At 39.7% G+C, this 22,936-nt stretch overlaps 1 protein-coding gene across 2 annotated transcripts; it reads left to right on the top strand.

The window, feature by feature from the left end:
- Positions 1-12,134: 12,134 nt before the first annotated feature.
- tnni1a (troponin I type 1a (skeletal, slow)) lies at positions 12,135-19,967 on the top strand. Of its 2 annotated transcripts, none has more exons than XM_052105842.1 (5): positions 12,135-12,225; positions 12,745-12,876; positions 13,481-13,570; positions 14,575-14,751; positions 19,342-19,967. In XM_052105842.1, exons 1-5 carry the CDS (start codon positions 12,217-12,219, stop codon positions 19,441-19,443), a joined length of 510 nt encoding a protein of 169 aa, XP_051961802.1. In that variant the 5' UTR covers positions 12,135-12,216; the 3' UTR covers positions 19,444-19,967. The 2 variants fall into 2 exon arrangements, with proteins under 2 accessions (XP_051961802.1, XP_051961801.1); XM_052105841.1 differs by having other exon boundaries at positions 19,339-19,967.
- The last annotated feature ends 2,969 nt before the right edge of the window (positions 19,968-22,936 follow it).

Genomic DNA, 22,936 nt, shown 5'->3' with positions numbered 1-22,936 from the left:
TATCTCATTATTAAATCAATATTTTTCTCCAGAATGCATTTGCCTATAGGCACCCTTTCATTCAATACATTGTGCAACCTCCCTTTGCCAAGATACCAGCACTGTGTCTTCTCTTATAATTCCTAATGAGGTTGGAGAACACATAGCAAGAGATCTGAGACCATTTCTCCATACTGAATCTCTCCAGATCCTTCAAATTTAGAGGTCCTTGTTGGTGGACTCTCCTCTTCAGTTCACCCTACAAATTCTCTGTGGGGTTCAGGTCAGGGGACTGGGATGACCATGGCAGTACCTTGATTTTGTGGTCAGTGAACCATTTTTGTGTTGATTTTGATGTTTGTTTTGGATTAATTGCCCATTGTAAGCTTTCTGACAGAGGCAGTCAGGTGTAGATACCATGTATCTAAACAAGATGTCCAGGACCTCTGGCAGAAAAACAGCTCCACATCATTAAAGATACAGCACCATATTTAACCGTGGGCATTGGGTACTTCTTCATCTCTGTGTGCGCCAAATCCATCTCTGGTATTTGCTGGCAAAAAGCTCTTTTTTTTTCCATCTGACCATAGAACTTGGTCGCATTTGAAGTTCAAGTAGTGTCTGGCAAACTGAAGATGCTTCAGTTTGTTGTTGGATGAGAGCAGAGGCTTTTTTTTTTTCTTTAAACCCTCCCAAACAAATTGTTGTGATGTAGGTGATGTCTGATTTTTATTTATTTTTTTGGACTTTCTGACCTCAGGCCCCAACTAATTTTTGCAATTCTCCAGCTGTGATCCTTGGAGATTCTTTGGTCACTTGAACAATCCTCCTCACTGTGCCTGGAGACAATATACTGTAGACACACATCCTTTTCCAGGCCGATTCTTAAGATCTCCAGTTGATTGGAACTTCTTAATTAATGCCCTGATGGTGGAAATTGGATTTTCCAATGCTTTGGCTATTTTCTTATAGCCATTTCCCATTTTGTGATGTTCAACTACCTTTTGCCGCACATCAGAGCTATAGTCTTTAATCTAACCCACTGTGATTGATAATTAAGGGAATTTGGCCTGTGTGTTACCTCATATTTATACCCCTTTGAAACAGGAAGGCACGGCAGATCATTTAATGTTCCTAGTCACCCAGGTGCTCTAAAACAATTAAAATGAATGGGAATATACTTCAGATATATTTTACTCATAAGAAATTCTCGGGATGTCAATAATTGTGGTCAGTGTGTTTTGGAGAAAAATATTTATTTAATAATGAGATATTTCCCCTTTTTCAATTGTTTTACGTTAATTAAATTATAGATTTTTGTGAATATTTTGAATGAAAGACCATAAGGATAACAATGCAGATTTTGTTTTTCACAACCTTCTTTGCTCATATTTACCAAGTGTGCCAATCATTTTGGCCACCACTGTAATTCAGATATTCACAGTAAAATATATTGCATTATTGTGGCAGACCAGTGAAGCATTGATTAGACAATGCAGAAGTTGGCTTCAGAAGTCATTATCCTATTATTTGTTTCATTTTCATATCATAGAAAAAAAGCCTCTCATTTTGTGGCTGCGCTGATCATGAGGTTTGTTGAGGCGTGCTGTCCGAGCAGGGACTCCAGCATTCATACACCTTATAAGAGCACAGTATAGCAAGAATAGCGGCAGGTGTGATGTCATTTTCGAGGAAATCTTCCTGAATTTATATGCATTTAGATTTCTGGTAGAAACTTAAGCGTAGTGGCCAGAGCACTCAAGGACAAATAAGTTCAGCATTTGTATAGCTAATTCTTTTCTGATCATGTTGTTGTGTCTTATTCATTTAGTTGTTTTGTGGCTTTATTTTGTTTCGTTGTGGCTTATTTCCATTGTGGTTTCAAATTTTATTTGCTTTGCTAATTTGGTTTTGCTCTGCACCTCTCAGCCAGCATACATATAACTTTTTTTTATTCAGCAGATTATTTTTAAGATATTTTTAAGAATTTTACATTGACTGATTTCCGGACAATAGCAGCTAACTTTAAAGCTTAAAAAATACTCATGCATACTCATTCAAACAGTGCCCAAATCAAATATAGGGACACGTAAAAACATCAAATCTCATTGGTTTTTGTGCATCTCATTGCCAATAATCATGGAGTCACGACACAGTGAGTTTTGATTTTACTGACGTTGCCTTATTTGATCTTTACTCTTTTTTAGTAGTTGATCAATGATTGTATTTGCTTTGGGAGTGAATAATGACTTACATTATGGTCTGTTCATCATATAAAATGATTGTATGCCTCTAGAAAACTTGGAAACCTTGTAAATGCAAAAAAAGTAAATGCAACTAACTATATAATGATGTATATTTTGCATAGCAAAATAAATAGGCTTGGAAAAGAAAAAAAACATGTCTGTTGGTGATGACAAATTATGTTCATCAAATCAAACTCTACTGTATTTTGGCACAAATTCATCTGTCACTTGGTAGAATTTAGCTAAATTAGACAGTTCTGCTTATAAAATCGGTCTATGATTACCGAAATTCAAACCACTGCACCCCTAGCAGCTGATATGGAAGTGTTGTTGAACGTGTGGGCACGTGTGCGCTCCAGTTTCTGGGTGAAATGTCCACAGGGTGCCGCCAAAAGTGAGCTGTATATTTAGTTGTGACTAATAGGAATGCATATTTTATCAGTCCTAATCCAATATCCAACCCTAAACCAAACAATCTTTTTATTTTAGAGTGACAATGTAACACAAGGTAAAAGAAAATGCATCAAAAGTACAATAAACACAGCTTCACTATGATGAGGGTAAATGAGAGTGCAATTCACCAATCAATGTCCAGTGCAAAACCAGTTGAGAAACATATTTTACACTCTCCAGTATAGCTCTGTTCTCAACTCCTGGCAGTTTTAGTGCCCTGGGCTGTGCCTGTGGTGTTGCAATAATAGGGAGATTGTGTGTATTGGAAAATCCCAGAGTATGGGCTACTGAAGAGGCTCTGTTAAAAAAAGCCACAACCTCGAGATGAGTCAACAGCCTTGCAGCAAAACCTTAACAAGAGTTTCCTTACAGACTTCTGGACCTCATTACATTTGTGGAGTAGTGTTTGCTATGTTGTGTAGTTTTTGGATGAAGTGTCATTGTGAATGTCTGGGTGTGTATAAAGTGTTGAACTGTAATTAGACAAAAATATACCAAATGTTGTGGATGTTGCAAAGCTTTAATTTGCCCTTTGGCAAGCCTTTTAGAAGTAGATAAGAGCTATAAATGAGAACCTGCATAGTTGTTAATTTACTCCAAAAATAGTGTGTGAAAATGAAGTTGTATAATTCCTCTAGGGGATTTACAGTGTGAGGAATATAAGGTCACCTGAAAGGTTGTATCTGAATCCTGTAGAATGTGCTATGTAAACAAGACTGGGTTTGACTTAGTTCCTGTTTGGTGTCCTGCAATAGGCCTACTATAAGGATCCCAAGCTTTTAAATCTCCTTTTGTAGAATTTCGAAATCCCACTGACTGGAAATCTGACCTCTCCTACAGAAAGCACATTTGTGTGAAATCAAAAATCAATGTATGTAGCAGGAATGTAGAATTAAAATATTTGTGGCCTTTAAAGCAGTGGTCTTTTAATTGATTGGACATCTTGAATCTAATTTTCCACAACAAAGTGCTGCCCACAGACTCAGTAAATATGTTGAATGTGAGACTTGTCTGCCTAAAGTAGTGATATTCATGTGCTCTGATAGCACCTCTCAATGTCCCTGTCCAAACCAAAAGAGATGTGCGAAGAACAAGGACATCAGAGGGAAATCAGTTAATTTTGATGAGGTTTATATTGATTATGTTTAACGATCAAGGAAAACGGAGCCAAAAATAGAGCGGTCCTTGAAGATAAACTATTTAAAGGGCATACAACCTTAGACAAGGGCAAAGATTCATCTTTCAGCATGATAATGACCCAAAGAGCAAGATAACTCTGAATGGCCTTAAATGACAGACCTTAAGATTTCAGTTCAAATGATCTCTTCACAATCTGATCTGAAATGTACAGAAACTCCTTTTCACATTGTTATATGTGTTTTGGTTTATGACAAAGGAAATTCTACCTGTTTTGGAATAGAACTTGTAAAGGGATCTTAAATATTTCTCCACTTTCTCAAAGCACTGTAAATGGAATTGCACACTGAGAAAGAGAGAATGTTGACTAAAATATCTCTGTTGATGAGATTGTGACCCCCCCTAAAAAAACTAACAAAAAAACGTGTATTTATTCCGAACAAATTTAAGACAGGAATCTAATTGCAATGCAGCCTATCAATGAAAAACAAAAATACTTTTATAACATATGCACACACACACATATATATTATTTTTTTATTTTATTTTTTTTTATAGTTGATTTGCCAAAAAAAGGGCTCTCTTCAACTTTTAAAAGGGAGGTAAAAATGCTTTCCAAATCTGTTGATATTTATGCTATCCATCCAATTAAACTACAAATTAATTGTATCACTTGGTTGAAGCTAACCAATTTAGGAAGAACTGGTTGCATGGCATGCCCTCATGCACAAGGTAAATACAATCTTGACCATGTTAAATACAAATTACTTTTGTTTTTAGCAAAACCAGTTGAGAACTATTGCACTACAGCCACCAGTACACAGTGATGTGTATGTATGCAAAATAAAATATACTGACATACTTTGGTTTCCATATATGCTTTTCCTATTACATAATGCTAAAGTGTGTATCTGGACATGTCATGACATTTTTTTCCCAAAGGTGTGGTGCAGCAGTTTATGTGTGTATTCATGCCGTATGTTTGTGCCTCGACACTCATTCACACACACACACACAAGTGAGCTGCAGTTTGTCCACCAGTAATAGAGCCATGTGTATGCCCATGTGAAGTGGGTTCAACAGCTGCACACCGATAATAATTACTGTTTAATGGAATATTCTGGGTATGCATATTTCAATACAATTTAAGGTAAATTTTCAGCATTTGTGGCATAATGTTGTATACCACAAAAGTTATTTTCAACTCATACCTCCTTTTATTTAAAATAGCAAACATTTCAGTTACAGTGAGGCACTTACAGTGGAAGTGAATGTGGCCAATTGTTTTGAGGGTTTATATGCAGAAAACGTGAAGCTCATAATTTTATAAAAGCACTTAAATTAATAACTTGTTAATTATTTGAGCTATACAGATTAAGTCACAGTATTCCTCTGATGACGTTTGTTTCTTTAAAAGTTTGCAGCCTTGGAGCTTATCTGTATGTGCTTGATTCCATGCTCATGAGGGCTCTGTGACTCCTGTGACTCTGGTCCTGCCCTGATAGTAAAACGAAGTGTGATTGGTTGAAGATCGAACATGCTACGATTGGTCCGAGTAATGTGGCCGTTATCTGATTGCATTAGTAGACAATGGGTGGAGTCCACTTATTTGTAGATTTGTGTGTACATCTTGATGCTAGATTTGTTTACAAATCAACAAATGCATGTTGCGAGCCGCAAATGCACAGGAAGCGATCCCCAAATAAATGAGCACGATTCACAAATGAATGCTGGACAGAGTTGTGTTTGTGAGTTAAAAAATATATTTGTGAATATTTCTTTTTTTTTTTTGCAAATCTCATTTTATTCATTTATGAACCAACTTTCTATTTTTTAATCTCTTCTCATTTATATATTAATATGCATAAATCCCATCTCCATATAAAACTCTCACAAGGGTGAAAAATAAAACAAATAGAATAAATCGAAATAAAGACAAGGGCTGACCGAGGAGTACAGGAACCAAATGACTCCATGGACTGGCAAACTCATGAACATACGAAGCAATATGGCAGAGACATGAAGAAAGAGGGCAACATATATAAAAGGAACACACATTAGGAACAGGTGAAACTTAGTAACATAACAAGGACTAAACAAGTGAGAGTGATGAGGAAATGAGGAGGCGGAGTCGGAGTCGGGGATGCACATGGCAATACAAACACACAGCCATGTGCAAACATACAAGTCCAAACAAACACGAGTACACATAGCGCTGAAATATCAAACACAGCCATGTGCACTCACAACATACAAGACATGTACAAACATAACAAATGGGTGGAGGAGACAGAAAACAGATACTTTCCTGAAAAACTGTGTAAATAGTGTTCAAATATGATCCTCCAGTGCACTTCCGTTTTTAACAGCTGTCACACATTAGTCTGTTATTGTAAGTTAAATAATGTTAAAATTCATTATTACTGAAACACTGTGAACTTTTAGTAATGTTTAATTTAGTCATATTTGCACACTATTTACACAGTTCTTCAGGAAAGTATCTGTTTTCTGTTTATTAAACACAAGTGTCAAGAGTTGCACTGATGCCATTTGTTATGGTTTTTGAATTAATACATTTTTTGGATCTAATCACTGCATAGATACAGGTGTCTCTGATTTTTTTTTCTCTTGAACTTACCAGCCAAAATGTGGTAGGATAATATTGATATAGTACTGTAATAATATATGAATAATTATTAATATTTTTCAATTATCTACAGATAAAAGTCAATTATTTATGTGTTTTAAGACTGCCTCTATCTACAGGTATGACTGCTTTGTATAAACAGTATGTTCATTATGTAGTCTGTGCATTGTTTGTATGACAGTGCATTGGTATGTCCAGCAGGGGGCTGACTCAACCACTATCCTGTTTTAATAAAAAGAACTGCTGCATCTTAAATCTTGATAATATAATATAATATAATATAATATAATATAATATAATATAATATAAAACACATTTGCATTTCATTTACATATATTCACAACCATTTCTATTTCTATCGAGAACCATCTTTTGCTGTGTGCTAGACAGACAGAGGTTTGATGGCCCTTCATTTGCTCTGTTAACTTGAAATATTTCAATCTCTTTTCATTCTCTGAGTGTGATGACTGCTGTAAGATGTCAGTCTAGTTTTAACATTCTTAAAATAATAGTAAGGCCATTTCAATTAGTGGAGCAATTAAAACATGGAACAACTGTGACATAAAAAAACAACAATTATGAATCAGGACATGATGATAGGGTGTGCATCTAGGTGTTATACATATGCACATTTATTCATCCAGTATCTTTCTCATTAAATTCCAGAAAAAGGTCTAGCCCGTTTATTGTCATATTGTCATGACAGTAAATGGGTGTCCTGTTCCATTTTTGCACTGCACGTGCTGGCGCTACTACTGCTAACAACACAAATAAATGGTTTTGGAAGGGGGGACAAATTTGGTTATTTCTAAAATTAATGGGGACATGTCCCCCCAGTTATAATGGTTCCTTCGCCCTTGAGTATTAGTCTGATGTTCAAAGGCCAGCATGAGTGAAACAGGGCTTGGTGAGACTGCAGGCGGAACTATGGGAAGAGGAGAGAGTTCATGGAGGCATGCAGCCCTGCTGCTCCACTGGGCAGCTGCTGGATTTTAAAGATCAGACCAGAACACTACACACACATTCAAACTAAACCTATATGGACAGCACAGAGAGTGTTGACAGCTGCCATCTTTACATGAAGCAGTGCATCAAGTGGAGAATGAGATTTTGGCATTGTAGGCAGACACCAAACTCACTGACCTATATAAAAGGCAGAAAAGTTGGTTACCAGGACAGTATGTTGTGTTTGTATGCTGATGTCATTGTACTGTATGTTGGTGTCTCTACACTAGTTGGGCCGTTTTTGGGCATATGAGGGCCCTATGCATAATCTTACTTGGAGCACCCCCCTCTTCCTTCTCGGGCCACAAGGGAGGCCCCTACAGCTGTCTAATTGAGTCTGCCTGCCTGAGTCTTACTCACAGATTTTAGTAGTTAAAAAACAAAATAAAAACCTTTGCGAGGACCCTGTTGGTTTTGGGACCCAAAACGGCTGCTTATCCCACTTATAGCTAGAAATGGCCCTACCTACTAGGCTTCTTTGACATGCTTAAAGGGATAGTTTGCCCAAAAATGAAAATTCTGGCATCATTTATTCACAATTGTGTTGTTCCAGACCAGTACAACGTTTATTATTCTGTGGAATACCAAAAGAGATATTTTAAATAATAATGAATAATATATGAATGCCATTGACATACAAGAGATAGAATTCTTGTCCATTTTATTTATTTATTTTCAATCCGATAGGCCTACCAAGTACCATCAAGCCCAATATTGCCGATCTTGATACCAATCCGATACCTAAATGAGTGTTTTTTTTTCCTAGGATAAAATGGGTACTTTAGCCATTGAACATTCTATTTAAAAACAACATTTTGTTTATAGGCCTAAACTACAATTGATGAGACATCTGTTATTTATTAATTTATTAACAATATTTGATGTGAGTATTAATTCTGTTGATACAACATCACAAACAGAACAATCAATCTGTCCATCCTCAGTCATAGCATTTGATAACAAAATATCAAATAAAGAAATCAATCACAAGCACATTTTTCAAACAAAACATTTCACAAATTTTTTTTGAAATTAGGTTTGAAATGATATAACACTAGGTATACTGTCCCAAATGAAAACAAAAATATTTTTGACTCTTTCTCATTGACAAACGTTAGTGTAAAATGCTTATAGTTAATGCTATGAACAATATTTGTGTATACTGTGCCAGCCCTGGACACCTGTGTGAAATTGGAACTGACAACATCCACTAAACATTATCAGTTGTAAAAGTAATTTTACAAAATGGCAATGAAAAGTGAATTCGCTTCTTAGTAAGGAATCTTTGCAGATGCCATTTGGTTTTGATTTGTTGTTATCTAGAACAACATTTTAAAGTGTGGCTTAAGAGTACCAAATTCTTTATCAGTCAGACAGACAGATACTGTATTAAAGAGCTGTGGAGACATGAGATGAACCTGTGCGTGTGTGGGGGGGGGGCCGGGGGATGGGGGTGGAAGCTTTGGGTGGCTTACGAGGACATTTTTTAGGTTACAAACTGGTAAATACAAGGGTATTATGCTATAAATGTGGTTCATGAGGATATTTCTAGTGTCCCCATAAATCAAATAACTTCAATTACATGCTAAACAATGTTTTTTGTGATGGTAGGTTTAGGGTTAGGGGATATAATCTATAGTTTGTACAGTATAAAAATCATTATGTCTATGAAGAGTCCTCATAATGATAGCCACACCATTTACAAACTGGTAAATACAAGGGTATTATGCTATAAATGTGGTTTATGAGGACATTTCTAGTGTCCCCATTATTTAAATAGCTTAAAAAACATACTAAATTATGTTTTTTGAAAATGTAAAAATGCAGAAAGTTTTCTGTGAGGGTTAGGTTTAGGGGATAGAATATAAAGTTTGTACAGTATAAAAGTCATTATGTCTATGGAAAGTCCCCATAAAACATGGAAACACAACGTGTGTGTGTGTGTGTGTGTGTGTGTGTGTGTGTGTGTGTGTGTGTGTGTGTGTGTGTGTGTGAGCGTGTATTTATCACTTTGTGGGGACCAAATGTCCCCATAAGGATAGTATAACCCAAATTTTTGACGCTGTGGGGACATTTTGTCGGTCCCCATGAGGAAAACAGATTATAAATCATACTAAATTATGTTTTTTGAAAATGTAAAAATGCAGAATGTTTTCTGTGAGGGTTAGGTTTAGGGGTAGGGTTAGGTTTAGGGGATAGAATATAAAGTTTGTACAGTATAAAAACCATTATGTCTATGGAAAGTCCCCATAAAACATGGAAACACAACGTGTGTGTGTGTGTGTGTGTGTGTGTGTGTGTGTGTGTGTGTGTGTGTGTGTGTGTGTGTGTGTGTGTGTGTTTGAGACAGACAGGCAAGAAGAGCAAGATTATTTAGTGATTTAGTTTGTTCTAATAATATCATCCAGTGACAGATTAGAGATGCACAGACATGCAGTTAAATAAGGGAGCACATCTCTTCTCATGTACAGTATCTGTGATCAGTACAGGACAGCACATCACCATACTGTGAGGTAAGAAACTTCTACTGATGAGGAAATATTCACAAAGGAAACTGCAAGCAAATATATTTTCCATGATAAACCTTGTGTAAAGTTTTTCAGATTTTCATTCATTCTTAAGTGCTACAATTTTTTTGAACTATCATTAGGTATAACGAAACCTCCCTTGATCCTACTACTCAAAACACGCATGTTATCTAGTGAACCTAATTGTTTCAATGAATACAAGTTTACTTAAATCTATTTGTGTTGGGGAAAAAAATATATTTTTTGTTTGAATTACTGAAACTGGGCAGGGGATTTCTAGTTCCCAGCATGCTTTGACCGGGATTCAGTAGAGAGAGTAATGCTACGTCCAAATATCTATACTTCCACACTTTATAAAGTAGTATGCCAGATGGAGTAGCATGACCAAATCCTCAATATTCATAAAACAGTAAGCGAGATATACTCAGACGGCATAGTATTTCTGGTGAGATTCTGAAATGCAGATCGACTGTACACTTTACAATCCCATAATTTTCAAGCAAGGGTTTATAGCCGTTGGTAACGTGGGGGACACGTCCCCCTCATTCTTTAAAAAGGTAATTTTTGCTAAACCCATAACAAGTCCAAATGGTGGATTTGTATACAGTATTCTTTGCATTTGTTTTTATTTTGGGCTGATTGAGTGACAAACCAGCCAATCACAGGTGAGTTTCATGAGCCGAAACAACACTTACGTAATAAGCCATCAGTCAGACAGTCTAATCAACATGACATTGTTCATTTATACAAAGTTGCTTGCAACAATACTCATTTATTATTAGAAAATTAGAGTTATGTATCTGCATATCGTTCTTGATTGGCAGCATTACGTCAAATGCACTGCAGAAAAAACAAAACAAAGAACAATCCTTCTTTTAAGCACACATTGTAAGTGGAGTATATATCAGCACATGAGTCTTCATTAAGTTATGCTTTTTACATTATGTCTGTGAGGTAATAGTTTGATCAGTTGATTTTGCCAATTTAAGCAGATAACTAGATCTGTGTTAAATATGTAAAGCTATTTTTAATATCAGCTCCTGTTTTTTACCTCTATGTTGGTGTGCAGTCAACAAACTGTAGGAAAAAGATAGCTCTGCTTAGATCTGATAGATAGTTCTTAGAACACTTTTTGCATTTCACTGAAACAAATAGATATGTAGACACACTTTTTTATACATGAATAGACATTATTCAAAGTCATTATAATTATTAAAGTAACTAAATAACTAAAGTCTCTTTGTAGGTCTGTAGACAGAATTTTTTTAAGGATTATAATTTTCTTTTGATCGTTGATTCAGTGAATTACTCATTTCACACAAGACACTCATTTGTCACCACTTTCTGGCGTGGTCACTGAATCAGTATTTGGATGTTTCTGGACTGGCTCCATTCACTTCCATTGCAAATAAACAAGGAATCAGTCCATTGTTTTTTTTTTTGTTTTTTTTATTGTGGAAATCAATATTATGCCACAAATGCTGTCAATTGAGCAGAAACTTTCCTTTAAATAAATTCCTAATTAACCATAACAGCTGCTTTATCGACATATTCATTCTCATGTTTGTAAATAAATGGAGATCTCTTGCAGCCTCATGCATTAATGTTTCAAAAGAGAACAAACACCCCTCACCAGATGCTTTACCCCTTTCGGGTATTTTCTATTTGCAGAGCCAGACAGGTCCAAATTCTTGCCTTTGTGTTAATCCAGTTAAGAAAGCAGGGGATCATTCATGGCTTTTTGTTCAGGGGCCAGAGATGTGCAGAAAAATGTGAGAGGGTCAGAGAAGGACAGGATGTGGCCATAGTGTTTTCCAGAATTGTTCAATGGGAATTCAGAGGGAGGACAATGTTACATTTTATTTAAAGTCTAGAATTTATCAACAATATGTTGAATAGAATTATTCTGCTCTCTCTTTCTCTCTTTTGGAGGTTTAGTGCTCAGCTACCAAGATGCCTGAACAAGGGTAAGTATAGATCACTAAAGTATCGCTATTGCATACAACAATTTGATTTCTTACACTAGATTGGTCTAACAAAGTAATCAGTATAATGTGCACATTTTTGTCTTTTCAGACAAGAGGTAAGATTCATTGTTTTTTAATATACTGAATGGTGAAAATTATGCTTATGGTGGGTTTCTGTATTACCTGCATTGTGTCTTATAATTGTCAAATCTCTGGTCCAGAGAAAGTCCAAGATATCAGCCTCAAGGAAGCTTATGCTGAAGGTTAGTCTGCAACACATTAATTCTGCCAAAAGGTTAGTGTTGTTGGTTGTTGTCAGGGCATTGCTATGTGGTTGCTAGTGAGTTATGGGTGGTTGCCAGGTGGTTACTTACTGGCCCAAAGTCAAAAAGATTGGTACATATACTATAGGTTTATTTTCATAGTTTACTAATGTTGGATAAAGTGATATTATGTATTTTTAACATGTGCAGTAAAACAGTACACTGTTTGGTAGGTTTTGGCAATGTGAAAGTCACCCAGTCATCAGTCCATGTTGAACAGCAAATCAATGATTTATGTGTTTGCAAATGAATTTAGTCATTAACTAACCCGTAAACCCATAACAATGGGAACGTTAATGTAAAGTGTTACCACACTGGTAATAGTGATGTTTGCCTTAACAAACACGAATTTTCTTAAGACAAAGATACCCCGGTAGATGGCAGACATGTGTTTAAACTAAATTACTGTTGACATTTATGTGAGTTAACATTAAAGCACATATGCCTGTGTGTTTACAGAGTTTATTGGTGGCCAAAGCCAAGGAGGAACTGGATCAGGAAGTGTTAGATAAGGAGCAGGAAAAACAGGGGTATCTGTCGGAGAAAGCTCCTCCTCTGCAGATACAGGGCATGTCCTTTGCTGAGCTACAGGTAACCTCATACCTTATACCTGTATCTAAATGAAGTGTTCCCTTTAACTCAACAGAGCATGGTGTTAGCAATGCTAAGATTTAAGATTCTATTCCCAGGAAACCCATGTACTGATAAATTGTATACAAATTAGAGGGCACTCTGTGTTGCTTTAGATCTTAAAAGCATCTGCCAAATGTACAGTCAATCTCCAGATGTTTGTCTCTTTTGACAAATTTGAAATCTAATGGTACAATCACTGCTGCTCACACCACGCCACCCCAACCCCTTTTTGTATATCAACTTTCATAGCCCTAATCCAAATGTCTTGTCCAATGTCTATCTCAATTTGACTAATTGCTATGTCAATAGCCATCCATGTCAGCATCTGACGTCATAATCGTAAGCTCTATTCTGAAGGAAAACGATAAGTAGGAAAATTAGGAAAGTGGTGTTTGGTTGTCATGTTACCAGACCTTTTTTGTTTAAAGCATTTAATGTTGTTAGCTTCATTGTGTAATGATGTGTACCAATGAAGGTTTCAACACAATGTATTTACTTTCTCATCTTCATATAAGCATCCACATCAAATAGGATTTATTTTTTGGCTGCTCTTTTACTGTAGGAACTGTGTCAAGAGCTGCATGGAAAGATTGATGTGGTGGATGAGGAGCGTTATGATATCGAAGCCAAAGTCTTACTGAATAAGCGTGAGGTATGAACATCCACATAAGCCATAGCTTAATGACCAGTTGGACAATGACAAACATGCTATCTTCATCTGGTCTATTTGTAGTCTCCTAATTTTAGTATTTTGGCCTGAGCATTTTGGATTGTGATTTCAGGAAATAAGGACAATAAGTAATTCTAAGGCCACATCCACACTAATGTATTTTTATTTGAAAAGGCATTGATTTCACCATGTTTATACCTTGGTTTTACACTAGAATTGTGTTTTCCTCCAACGACAACAGAGTGTTTTAAAAAATGCTCTCCACCACCTCATGCTTTGGAAAAGAAATCGACTCAGTCGTATCAGTGCTGTATCAGTCGTCTTGGATGGTTTTTCACTTAGTTCAGTAGAGTTTGGTGTTAGCATGTTGCTGAGCTAACAACTTGGTATTCTAATAAGCATAAAAATACATATCACACACAAGTACTGAGTAAAACAGAGCCATTTTAATCAGATAAAACCATTTTAACACTACTTTTTGGTATGCTGTTTAGCTTAGCATGGTGTTATGCTCAGGCACTGAAGTATATAAGCACCAAAATACATAGCACACACAAATATTTGGTAAAATAGTGCACTTTTATGCAGATTACACTATTTTTAGTGCTACTTTGTTGTACTTTTGTTATCTTAGCATGTTGCTCAGATAGCAACTTGGTATTCTAATATGCATAAAAAATAATACAATACAGTAGGTTTTCCAACTCTTGTCACAAAATTATTGGTGCTTGAGAATTTGATGTACCTCAAAACTAGACGAGGGTCGCCCACAAGCGTCTTGTCACTAACACAGCACAAAATACAGCACAATGAGCTTCCGTATCAGATGTCTTCATTTAGGTCAAAATACAGGGATGTCCTGGCTGATATGGGACAGTTGGCAACCTTACAGTCTAGGTAGGCAGTATTTGGAGCAGAGCCATAGAGTTCCTTTAAACTTCAAGATATCTCATAAATAAGTCAATGAATGACCATCTATCCAACAGATCAAAGACCTGAACATTAAGGTTCTGGACCTGAGGGGAAAGTTCAAGCGACCCACCCTGAGGAGGGTGAGGGTTTCTGCAGATGCCATCCTCCGATCTCTCTTAGGCTCAAAGCACAAAGTCTCAATGGACCTCAGAGCCAATCTTAAATCTGTGAAAAAAGAGGATACTGAGAAGGTACAATGTCACTGAAATGCAGAATATTATATAAATGTTATATCAATGGATCACAACTGGTTTTGCTTCAGAATCCAGATTATACATTGGACATCAAGCAATGACCCATTATCATACCAAAATGGTTTATCATACAAAGATAAAAAAAAATGTCCTTAAAATCAAACACTGAAATGTAGTAGTAGTATAGAGTATATATAAAAAAAAATATATATATATATTCTGAACAGTATTTCCTTTTACCTTGCGTTGCTTTGTTTATGATTTTTGAGGATCACGGCATGTCCTGCAACCTGCTGATGTTGGCATAGCAGCTGTGATAAATTAATCTGCACTAAAATATTAAAGAGTTTGATTGAACGCACAACAACAAATAATTTGCAGATTTTACTATCGTAACTATGCATGATTACGGTTAGTTGCACATTATTATTTACATTTAGCATTGTTCTTCCCATATGGGTATGTCAGTGTGAATGTCTGGAGATGAAGCCATATAGAGCAAAACCGCACAATTAGAAATTACACAAGTCTATTTTTAACAGTCTATTGCAATTTGTTGTCATCGAAAGTGATCACAGAAAGGATTTTGCTGGTTTAACAACAGCTAAATGCCTTAGTTGGTTCTAAGTGCTTTGAAAGCTACCCAATGAATGTCTTTATCCCATGTGCGCAATGGCCCACTTTCAAACATATCCAAGATAATGAGAGAAAAATTTTAATCCAACATGGTTGCACTATGACCGTTTTCCAAACATTACCTTCTAAATTTACTCTCAAAACAATCTGGTTTGGCGCTTTGACAACTGCAGATAAAGCTGTAGGCAATGCTCCCTGTGAAGATATGAAAAGAAACAATGCACCATGACTCTTCTTAGATTAACAGATCTCAGAAAGACTGACATCATCACCAACAGCTGTGTGAAGAGCAGAGACTCTTGGGATCTGAAATAAATGAATAAAAGGAGACATTTTTAAAGACCAAACTGACAGAATGATCATTCTTTTCAGTGATTGCCTTGAATGTAATACAGTTTTAGGTGTTGTACAAGAGACTTAAGAGTTGACAACAAAGGTTTGGTACACTAGAAGTAAAGCTTTTGTTTGGGCAACATGATCGCACCGCAAGTCGTATTGTTGCTTCTGAATGTTTAGTACCATTAAATCAGCCCCAATATGCCAAAATCCTGACAGCACCATCTCCCATCAGACAGATTTGCATCAGTTAAAACATGTTTACCTCGTCCTGTGGGGCATCCGGAAGTGTGTCGCATCAGCCACACAGGAGACTATTTAATATTTAAATATTTAAAGACATATTTAAAGTTTAAACACATATTTAAACCAGGAAAAGACCCTGCGGAGACCACACCCGCCCAGCGAGGGGGAGGTAAAAGTGGCGAAATACACCACATGGGCTTTTAGGTCACATGTGGGAAGTAGCACGGTGGTAGATCCCGCCTCTGCGGAGGGAGGAGTTGCTACAGACACGGCAACCGGGGGGCAGCTGGAACTGCCCAAGGGAGATGCAGGTCCACTCGTAAGGAGACTGTACCGTGGAAAATACACACAGGCGGAACGTTCACGTCGGAGCACCTATTCCAGTACAGGGTAGATTTGAGTACCCGCAGTGGATTGGGTCTGCAAATTCCTCCGCCGAATTGCGGACCCACAGGGCTAGGGAGGAGTCATCCAGGAAGCCGATTGAGTGTGCTCTCCTGGGAGAAAAAGCGCACTGTATTACCTCAGCCGAGGGAAAAGGAGCTAGGTGCAAGCAATTCACCCAGTCAATCCGTCAGCGCGTTACCGAGTTCTACTGGCTCGGACCTGTGAAAATACGGGACGAGACAGCCTCTGTTTGGAGAGAGGGTTCCCTTTCCGATGTCCACCGAAGTAATCAAAGAGTTGCTCAGAACGTCTAAAGCTCTGCATGCGGTCCAAGTAGGTACACAAAGCACGTACTGGACACAGCAACGAAGGGGCTTGGTCTGCCTCCTCCTGAGGCAGCGCTTCCAGGTTCACTACCTGGTCTCTGAAGGGCGCGGTAGGAACCATAGGCACGTAGCCTGGTCTTAGGGTCACATGTATGTCTGCCGGACCAAACTCCAGGCAAGTGTCGCTGACAGAGAATGCTTGCAGGTCCCCGACCCTCTTAATGGAGGCCAGTGCGATCAGCTGGGCCGTTTTTAAGGAGAGGGCCCTGAGTCCAACTGATTCTAGCGGCTCGAAGGGGGGTCTCTGAAGGCCCGAGAGGACCACTGAGAGATCCCAGGAGGGACCCAGCTTGGCCGGGAGGGATTTAACCTCCGGGTGCCTCTTAGGAACCTGATAATCAAGTCGTGCTTACCCAAAGACTTGCCGTCTACTGCGTCATGGTGGGCTGCGATAGCAGCAACATACACCTTCAAGGTGGATGGGGACAGCCTCCCCTCCAACCTCTCCTGCAGAAATGATAGCACTGACCTGACTGCGCACATTTGTGGGTCTTCGCCCCAAGAAGAACACCAATTCACGAGCAGGCGCCAATTTAGGGCGTAAAGTTGCCTGGTAGAAGGGGCTCTGGCTTGGTTGATCGTGTGTACAACAGTAGGTGGTAGATCAGCTAGATCTTCTGCGTCCCGTCCAGGGGCCAGGTGTGGAGGTTCCAGAGGTCTGGGTGCAAATGCCAGAGTGTGCCCTGTCCCTGAGAAAGAAGGTCTTTCCTCAGGGTAATTCGCCAGGGAGGGGCTGTCGCTAGGTGTATGAGGTCTGAGAACCAAGCCCGGGTGGGCCAATAGGGAGCCACTAGAGTGACTTGTTCCTCGTCCTCCCTGACCTTGCATAGCACCTGTGCAAGCAGGCTCACTGGGGGAAATGCGTACTTGCGCAGCCCCGTGGGCCAGCTGTGTGCCAGTGCGTCTGCCCCGAGGGAAGCCTCTGTTCGGGCATACCAGAGCGGGCAGTGGGAGGTCTCTCGGGAGGCGAACAGGTCTACCTGAGCCTTGCCGAACCATTCCCAAATCAGATGGACCGACTGGAAGTGAACGCAGCGACTTGCTGGCTCCAAAAGAGGAGACGACTTGCGAGTTGTGACATGTGGCGGGAGCGTACGTATCGTAAATCGCCGCCTTGGCTACCGCGGTGGTGTTGTCTGATTTGATCAAGATGTGTTTGCCCTGAACTAGCGGGAGAAACTTCCGCAGGGCAAAGAAAACAGTTAGCAACTCCAGGCAGTTGATGTGCCAGCGCAGCGGGGCCCCTTTCCAACAGCCCGCAGCTGCGTGCCCATTGCACACGGTGCCCCAACCCAATCTGGAGGCGTCGGTTGTGACCAGGACGTGTCGGGACACCTGCTGAAAGGGGACTCCTGCCCGCAGAAAGCAGAGGTCTGTCCAGGGTTTGAATGTTTGGCGGCAGGCGGGGGTGACCCTCACACGGTGCGTGCCGCGGTGCCATGCTCGTCTCGGGACTCGAGTCTGTTGCCAGTGCTGAAGCAGTCTCATATGCATCAACCCCAGCGGCGCGACCGCCACGGAGGATGCCATATGCCCCAGGAGCTTCTGAAAAAAAAAAGAAAAGTGCCTGGCCTGAAGGTGGAGAGGCATTTCAGCACTGAATGCGCCTGCTCGTTGGTGAGGTGCGCTGACATTGAGACTGAGTCTAACTACATGCCGAGAAAAGAGATGCTCTAAACTGGGGCAAGCTTGCTCTTTACCCAGCTGACTTGAAGCCCTAAACGGCTGAGGTGCCTGAGCACCTGGTCAGTGTGAGCACATAGCCACTCTCAGGAGTGGGCCAGGATGAGCCAGTCGTCGAGGTAGTTGAGTATGCGAATGACGGCTTCTCGGAGCGGGGCAAGGGCTGCCTCTGCAACCTTCATAAAGATGCAAGGGGACAGGGACATGCCGAAGGGGAGGACCTTGTACTGATATGCCTGGCCGTCGAACGCGCACCGAAGAAAGGGTCGATGTCGAGGCAGTATTGAGACGTGGAAGCACGCGTCCTTCCCAATAACCAATCTAGATGCCGGACACAAGTTAAAATATGTTTTTGTGTGAGCAGAATGGCATGCTCGCCATGTACTGCGGAAAAGCAGATGCCCTTGAAGGGGGGGTGGGGGCCTGGCAAACTGAATTGCGTAAACGAGTCGGATGGTCCTGGCCAGCCAGCGTGCGCCATAGATCCAACAGCAGTAATCGCTCAGAGGTGAGAGGGAACAGGTGTTTGACTCGCAGCTCGCTGCATACACGACCATCAGCTCCAAAGACAATTTCTGAATGAAACGGATGCATTTCTCCTCCTTTATACCTGTATGTCCGGGGGCGGGACATGCAAATTCTATCTGCCAACTTCTCATTGGTTTTTTTTCATAGTTCAGAGGTATATTCGGTGCTCAAGAGAGACCCCTAGTGTCACTTCTTCGACACAACGTCAAAGTGAGCAACAGACGGGGAACCAGAAACTCCTCCACCTAGAATAATAGTCCCACCTCAGAAGTTTGATTTGGATTTAGACACCACTAAATCACAAAATTAAATAGCAAAAATGACTCAGAATAAGATTACCTACATCCTTTTTTAAGTCCATCGATTCTCTTTCTTTCTTCAGAAGAGGCCAGTTGAGGATAGTGACTGGAGGAAGAATGTGGAGGCCATGTCTGGTATGGAGGGAAGAAAGAAGATGTTTGATGCGGCAAAAGGTCCCACCCAGTGAACCATTATCCAGTGAGGTTAAGAGGGAAGTTTATGCAACTTTTTGTTTGACAAATGTATTTGATCTAAAAAGGGTTAGGGTTAAAGTGAAATACTAAATATACCAATATTATATACAGTAGTCTAACTTTATTTCAGATGTTGTAAACAGTGTATTGACAAATGTAATTCATTGTAACCGCTTTGCGTTAGAGCCAAATAAATGCAACTTTAAAGTGGCTGATAAGTGAATACCATCTTAGTTTATCTTTCATCACGTTATTGGGGAGAATCAACATTTCTATCAAGGTGTTTTACAGCACCGATGCATATATGTTTACCTTTGATAGATTTGACATGCTTTGTTTGAAATTTGAGTCAAAAAATATAAATAGAAACAGGCCCTTTAAGACAATTAAAATAAAGTTTCTTCCAAAATTGCAAGTAAATTTATAATTGCACTGTTAAAAAAGGGTAGACCAACATGGCTATTAAAACCATTCACATTGAAAGTGAGATAATTTTTTTTTGCATGTTATACCAGTAAAATGCCTGAAGAACTAATGTGTTGTACTGTGTTTCTTTGTTTACTCTAATCTGATGCAAATGTTCTTTAAATTCCTATTGAATGTAGGCCATAGGATTGTGAAGAGATGATTAGCTATGGAAGAGCTGCCACCTGAAGACTGTGGACTCCAAACCTTTATTTGCATAGTAGATATCTCTGTCTCCCCTGTGTTGGCATTGGGTGGGGCGTTCAGGACTCTTACGTTGCTTGCTTTAGTTCTTTAAGGTATAACAGTTCATTATGACATTCTTTATGTTTCTTTTCTCTACTTGGATAACTGAACAGGCTAAACAATAAATACGCTAAACAATATTGCGGAAACGTGTCACCAGTATTGTCATTCCAATAGAGTTCGCCTATTATTTCCTTTTCAGCCAAACCCTAGTGTGCTGGATAGTCCACTGTGGCTTTCAGTTGTCTGCGTATGTATCATATTGGCTCGATCAAAGTACAGCAGGTCTAGCTGTCTCTTAAAGGTGTGGCACTGGGGATTGAAACAAACACCTCCGGCCACTGTGTTTCAATGGATTCTGAACTGTCGACAAAATGCCACTGTAAATAGGTGGGCTAAAATTATGTTCTTTGCTTGAATGCATTTAAAATGTTTTGTTGTGTGAATTTCTCAACTCCTATAAAGTGTTTCAAAATATAACACCCTTTTGAAAGGGTGCACAGCATTTCAGATAATATACACTCAATACAATGCAAGAGTAGAATGTTTTCATTATACTTAATTGATACAATGAAACAAAATTAGAATGATAAACAACAACAACAAAAAATTATTTTATACAACAGTTCTGGTCCTTGAATATAATTTGGCCAAGCTGCGCTCCAAGAGTTATGCTATTTTAGTATAACAGCACTGGGGCACTTCACTATTTACAGTATCACATATTATAACACAGACCAGAGTATGTGAGGGGAGAGGAGTTGTGTGATTTTGTCTGGAGCGAGCAGCTGGTGTTTAAAATTACGAAGGTTGGTGTTCTCTCAGTCCAGAATTGCTTGGTGTGGGGTTTCTCTAACCAGTGAGTAGGTTTTCCAAAGTACATCCACAGAATTTTAAACACTGAGGGTTTAAACAAAATATGGGACCTGTCTAATAAATGTATTGGTTAAATATATACTGTATATACAGTATATATATAATATATTTTCAATATATGTATATACACATACATATACAGTAAATGCATACATATTATTGGGGGCCAAACAGGAAATAATTTGATAAAATCTAAACATATAATGTAAATCCTGAATATTTTGTTGTAATTCTGGATATATACAGTAAATATAAATTAAAATATATAGTTGTAAGTCTGAATATATAAATATAAATCTGAATATATACTTGTAATACTGGATAATACAAATGTGACTATACAGTATACTTGTAAATCCAGAATATATAGTTGTAAGTCTGAATATATTAAAATAAATCAGAATATATAGTTGTAAATCCAGAATGTATAATTGTAAGTCTGACTATATTAATATAAATCAGAATATATAGTTATAACGTCATGGTTACTGTTGTTACCTCCGTTCCCCGAGGGAAGGAACGAGACTTTGTGTTGAATGAAGTGACACAAGGGGTCTTCCTGGGACACCAAATGTACCTGAGAAAAGGACAATGTCAAGTTGGCAGACAGAATTTGCATGCCCCGCCATAGGGGTATAAAGGGAAGTGGGGCAGAGATTGAAAGCCAGGATTTCGCACTAAGGAGCCGAAAATAAGGTACGGCCATTTACAGTGGTAGGTCTAGTGCTGTGGCAGGAGGGACACAACGTCTCGTTCCTTCCCTCGGGGAACAGAGGTTACAACAGTAACCATGACGTTCCCTGAGGGAAGGAACGAGACGGTGTGTCGAATGAAGTGACACAAGGGGTCCCATCAAATAACGGCACGCACTGACCGTGTTACGTGAACTGCCGAGACAGGTGCAAGCAGGCTACTGCTAGAGGCAACTGTGTCAGCTTCACGTAGTCCTCCACCAACGCCCCCACGAGGGGTGAATCGGCTGGGGCTATCTTAACGCTATTTTTTCAGGGGGAAAACACTCTGCGGAGGCCACATCCTGCCCAGTCTACGGGGAGGTAACATGTGGCAAAAACACCACGAGGTTTGTGAAGTCGTATGTTGGAAATGGCACGGTGGTAGGTACCGCCTAATGAGGGGGGACTCTACAAGCACGGCGACTGGGGCAGCAGGGCTGCCCAAGGGAAACGCAGGTCTAAAAACAGGGGGAAATACATCACAGGGAGTTTGCCTGAAAAGGGAACTAAGCCCCTGCAGCCCGACCCCAGTACAGAGCAGCTGTGACTCGTAGTGGGTCCGGCCGCAAATTGCTCTGCTGAATTGGACGGCCAGAAGGCTAGGGAGGAGAACATCCAGGGAGCGATGCTTAGTGGCTAACCTGGGATAGAAGGTGCACTGGATCAACTTGGTGAATGCCGCTGTGTGCAAGCGGAACACCCGGTCGGTTTTGTTGCGTTACTGAGTTCTACTGGCTCGGACCTGACAAAACACAGGATGAGACTGACTCAACCCTGAGATTGTAAAATCTGGCAAAGGAATTGGGTGTTTCCCAGCCCGCTGCTCTGCAGATGTCTGCTGAGGAGGTGCCAGGGCCAGTGCCCGAGGATGCCACACTTCTCGTAGAGTGTGCTCAAACCTGCAAGGGGGCGGGCACGGCCTGGGTGTGATAAGCTAAGCAAATAGCATCAACGACCCAGTGAGCTGTTTGGAGACGGCGTTCCATTTCCGCCATCCACTGAAGCAGACAAAGAGCTGCTCAGAACATCTAGAGCTCTGCGTGCGGTCCAAAAAGATACGCAAAGCACATACCGGACACAGCAACGAGAAGGCTGGCTCTGCCTCCTACCGGGGCAGCTTGCTTGGAGGTTCATGACCTGGTCCCTGAAGGGGGTCATAGGAACT

This window comes from Xyrauchen texanus, chromosome 35 (genome assembly GCF_025860055.1).
Source record: "Xyrauchen texanus isolate HMW12.3.18 chromosome 35, RBS_HiC_50CHRs, whole genome shotgun sequence".
NCBI lineage: Eukaryota > Metazoa > Chordata > Actinopteri > Cypriniformes > Catostomidae > Xyrauchen > Xyrauchen texanus.
The sequence above is the reverse complement of the archived record's forward strand: the minus strand, read 5'-3'. Positions and strand labels throughout refer to the sequence as shown.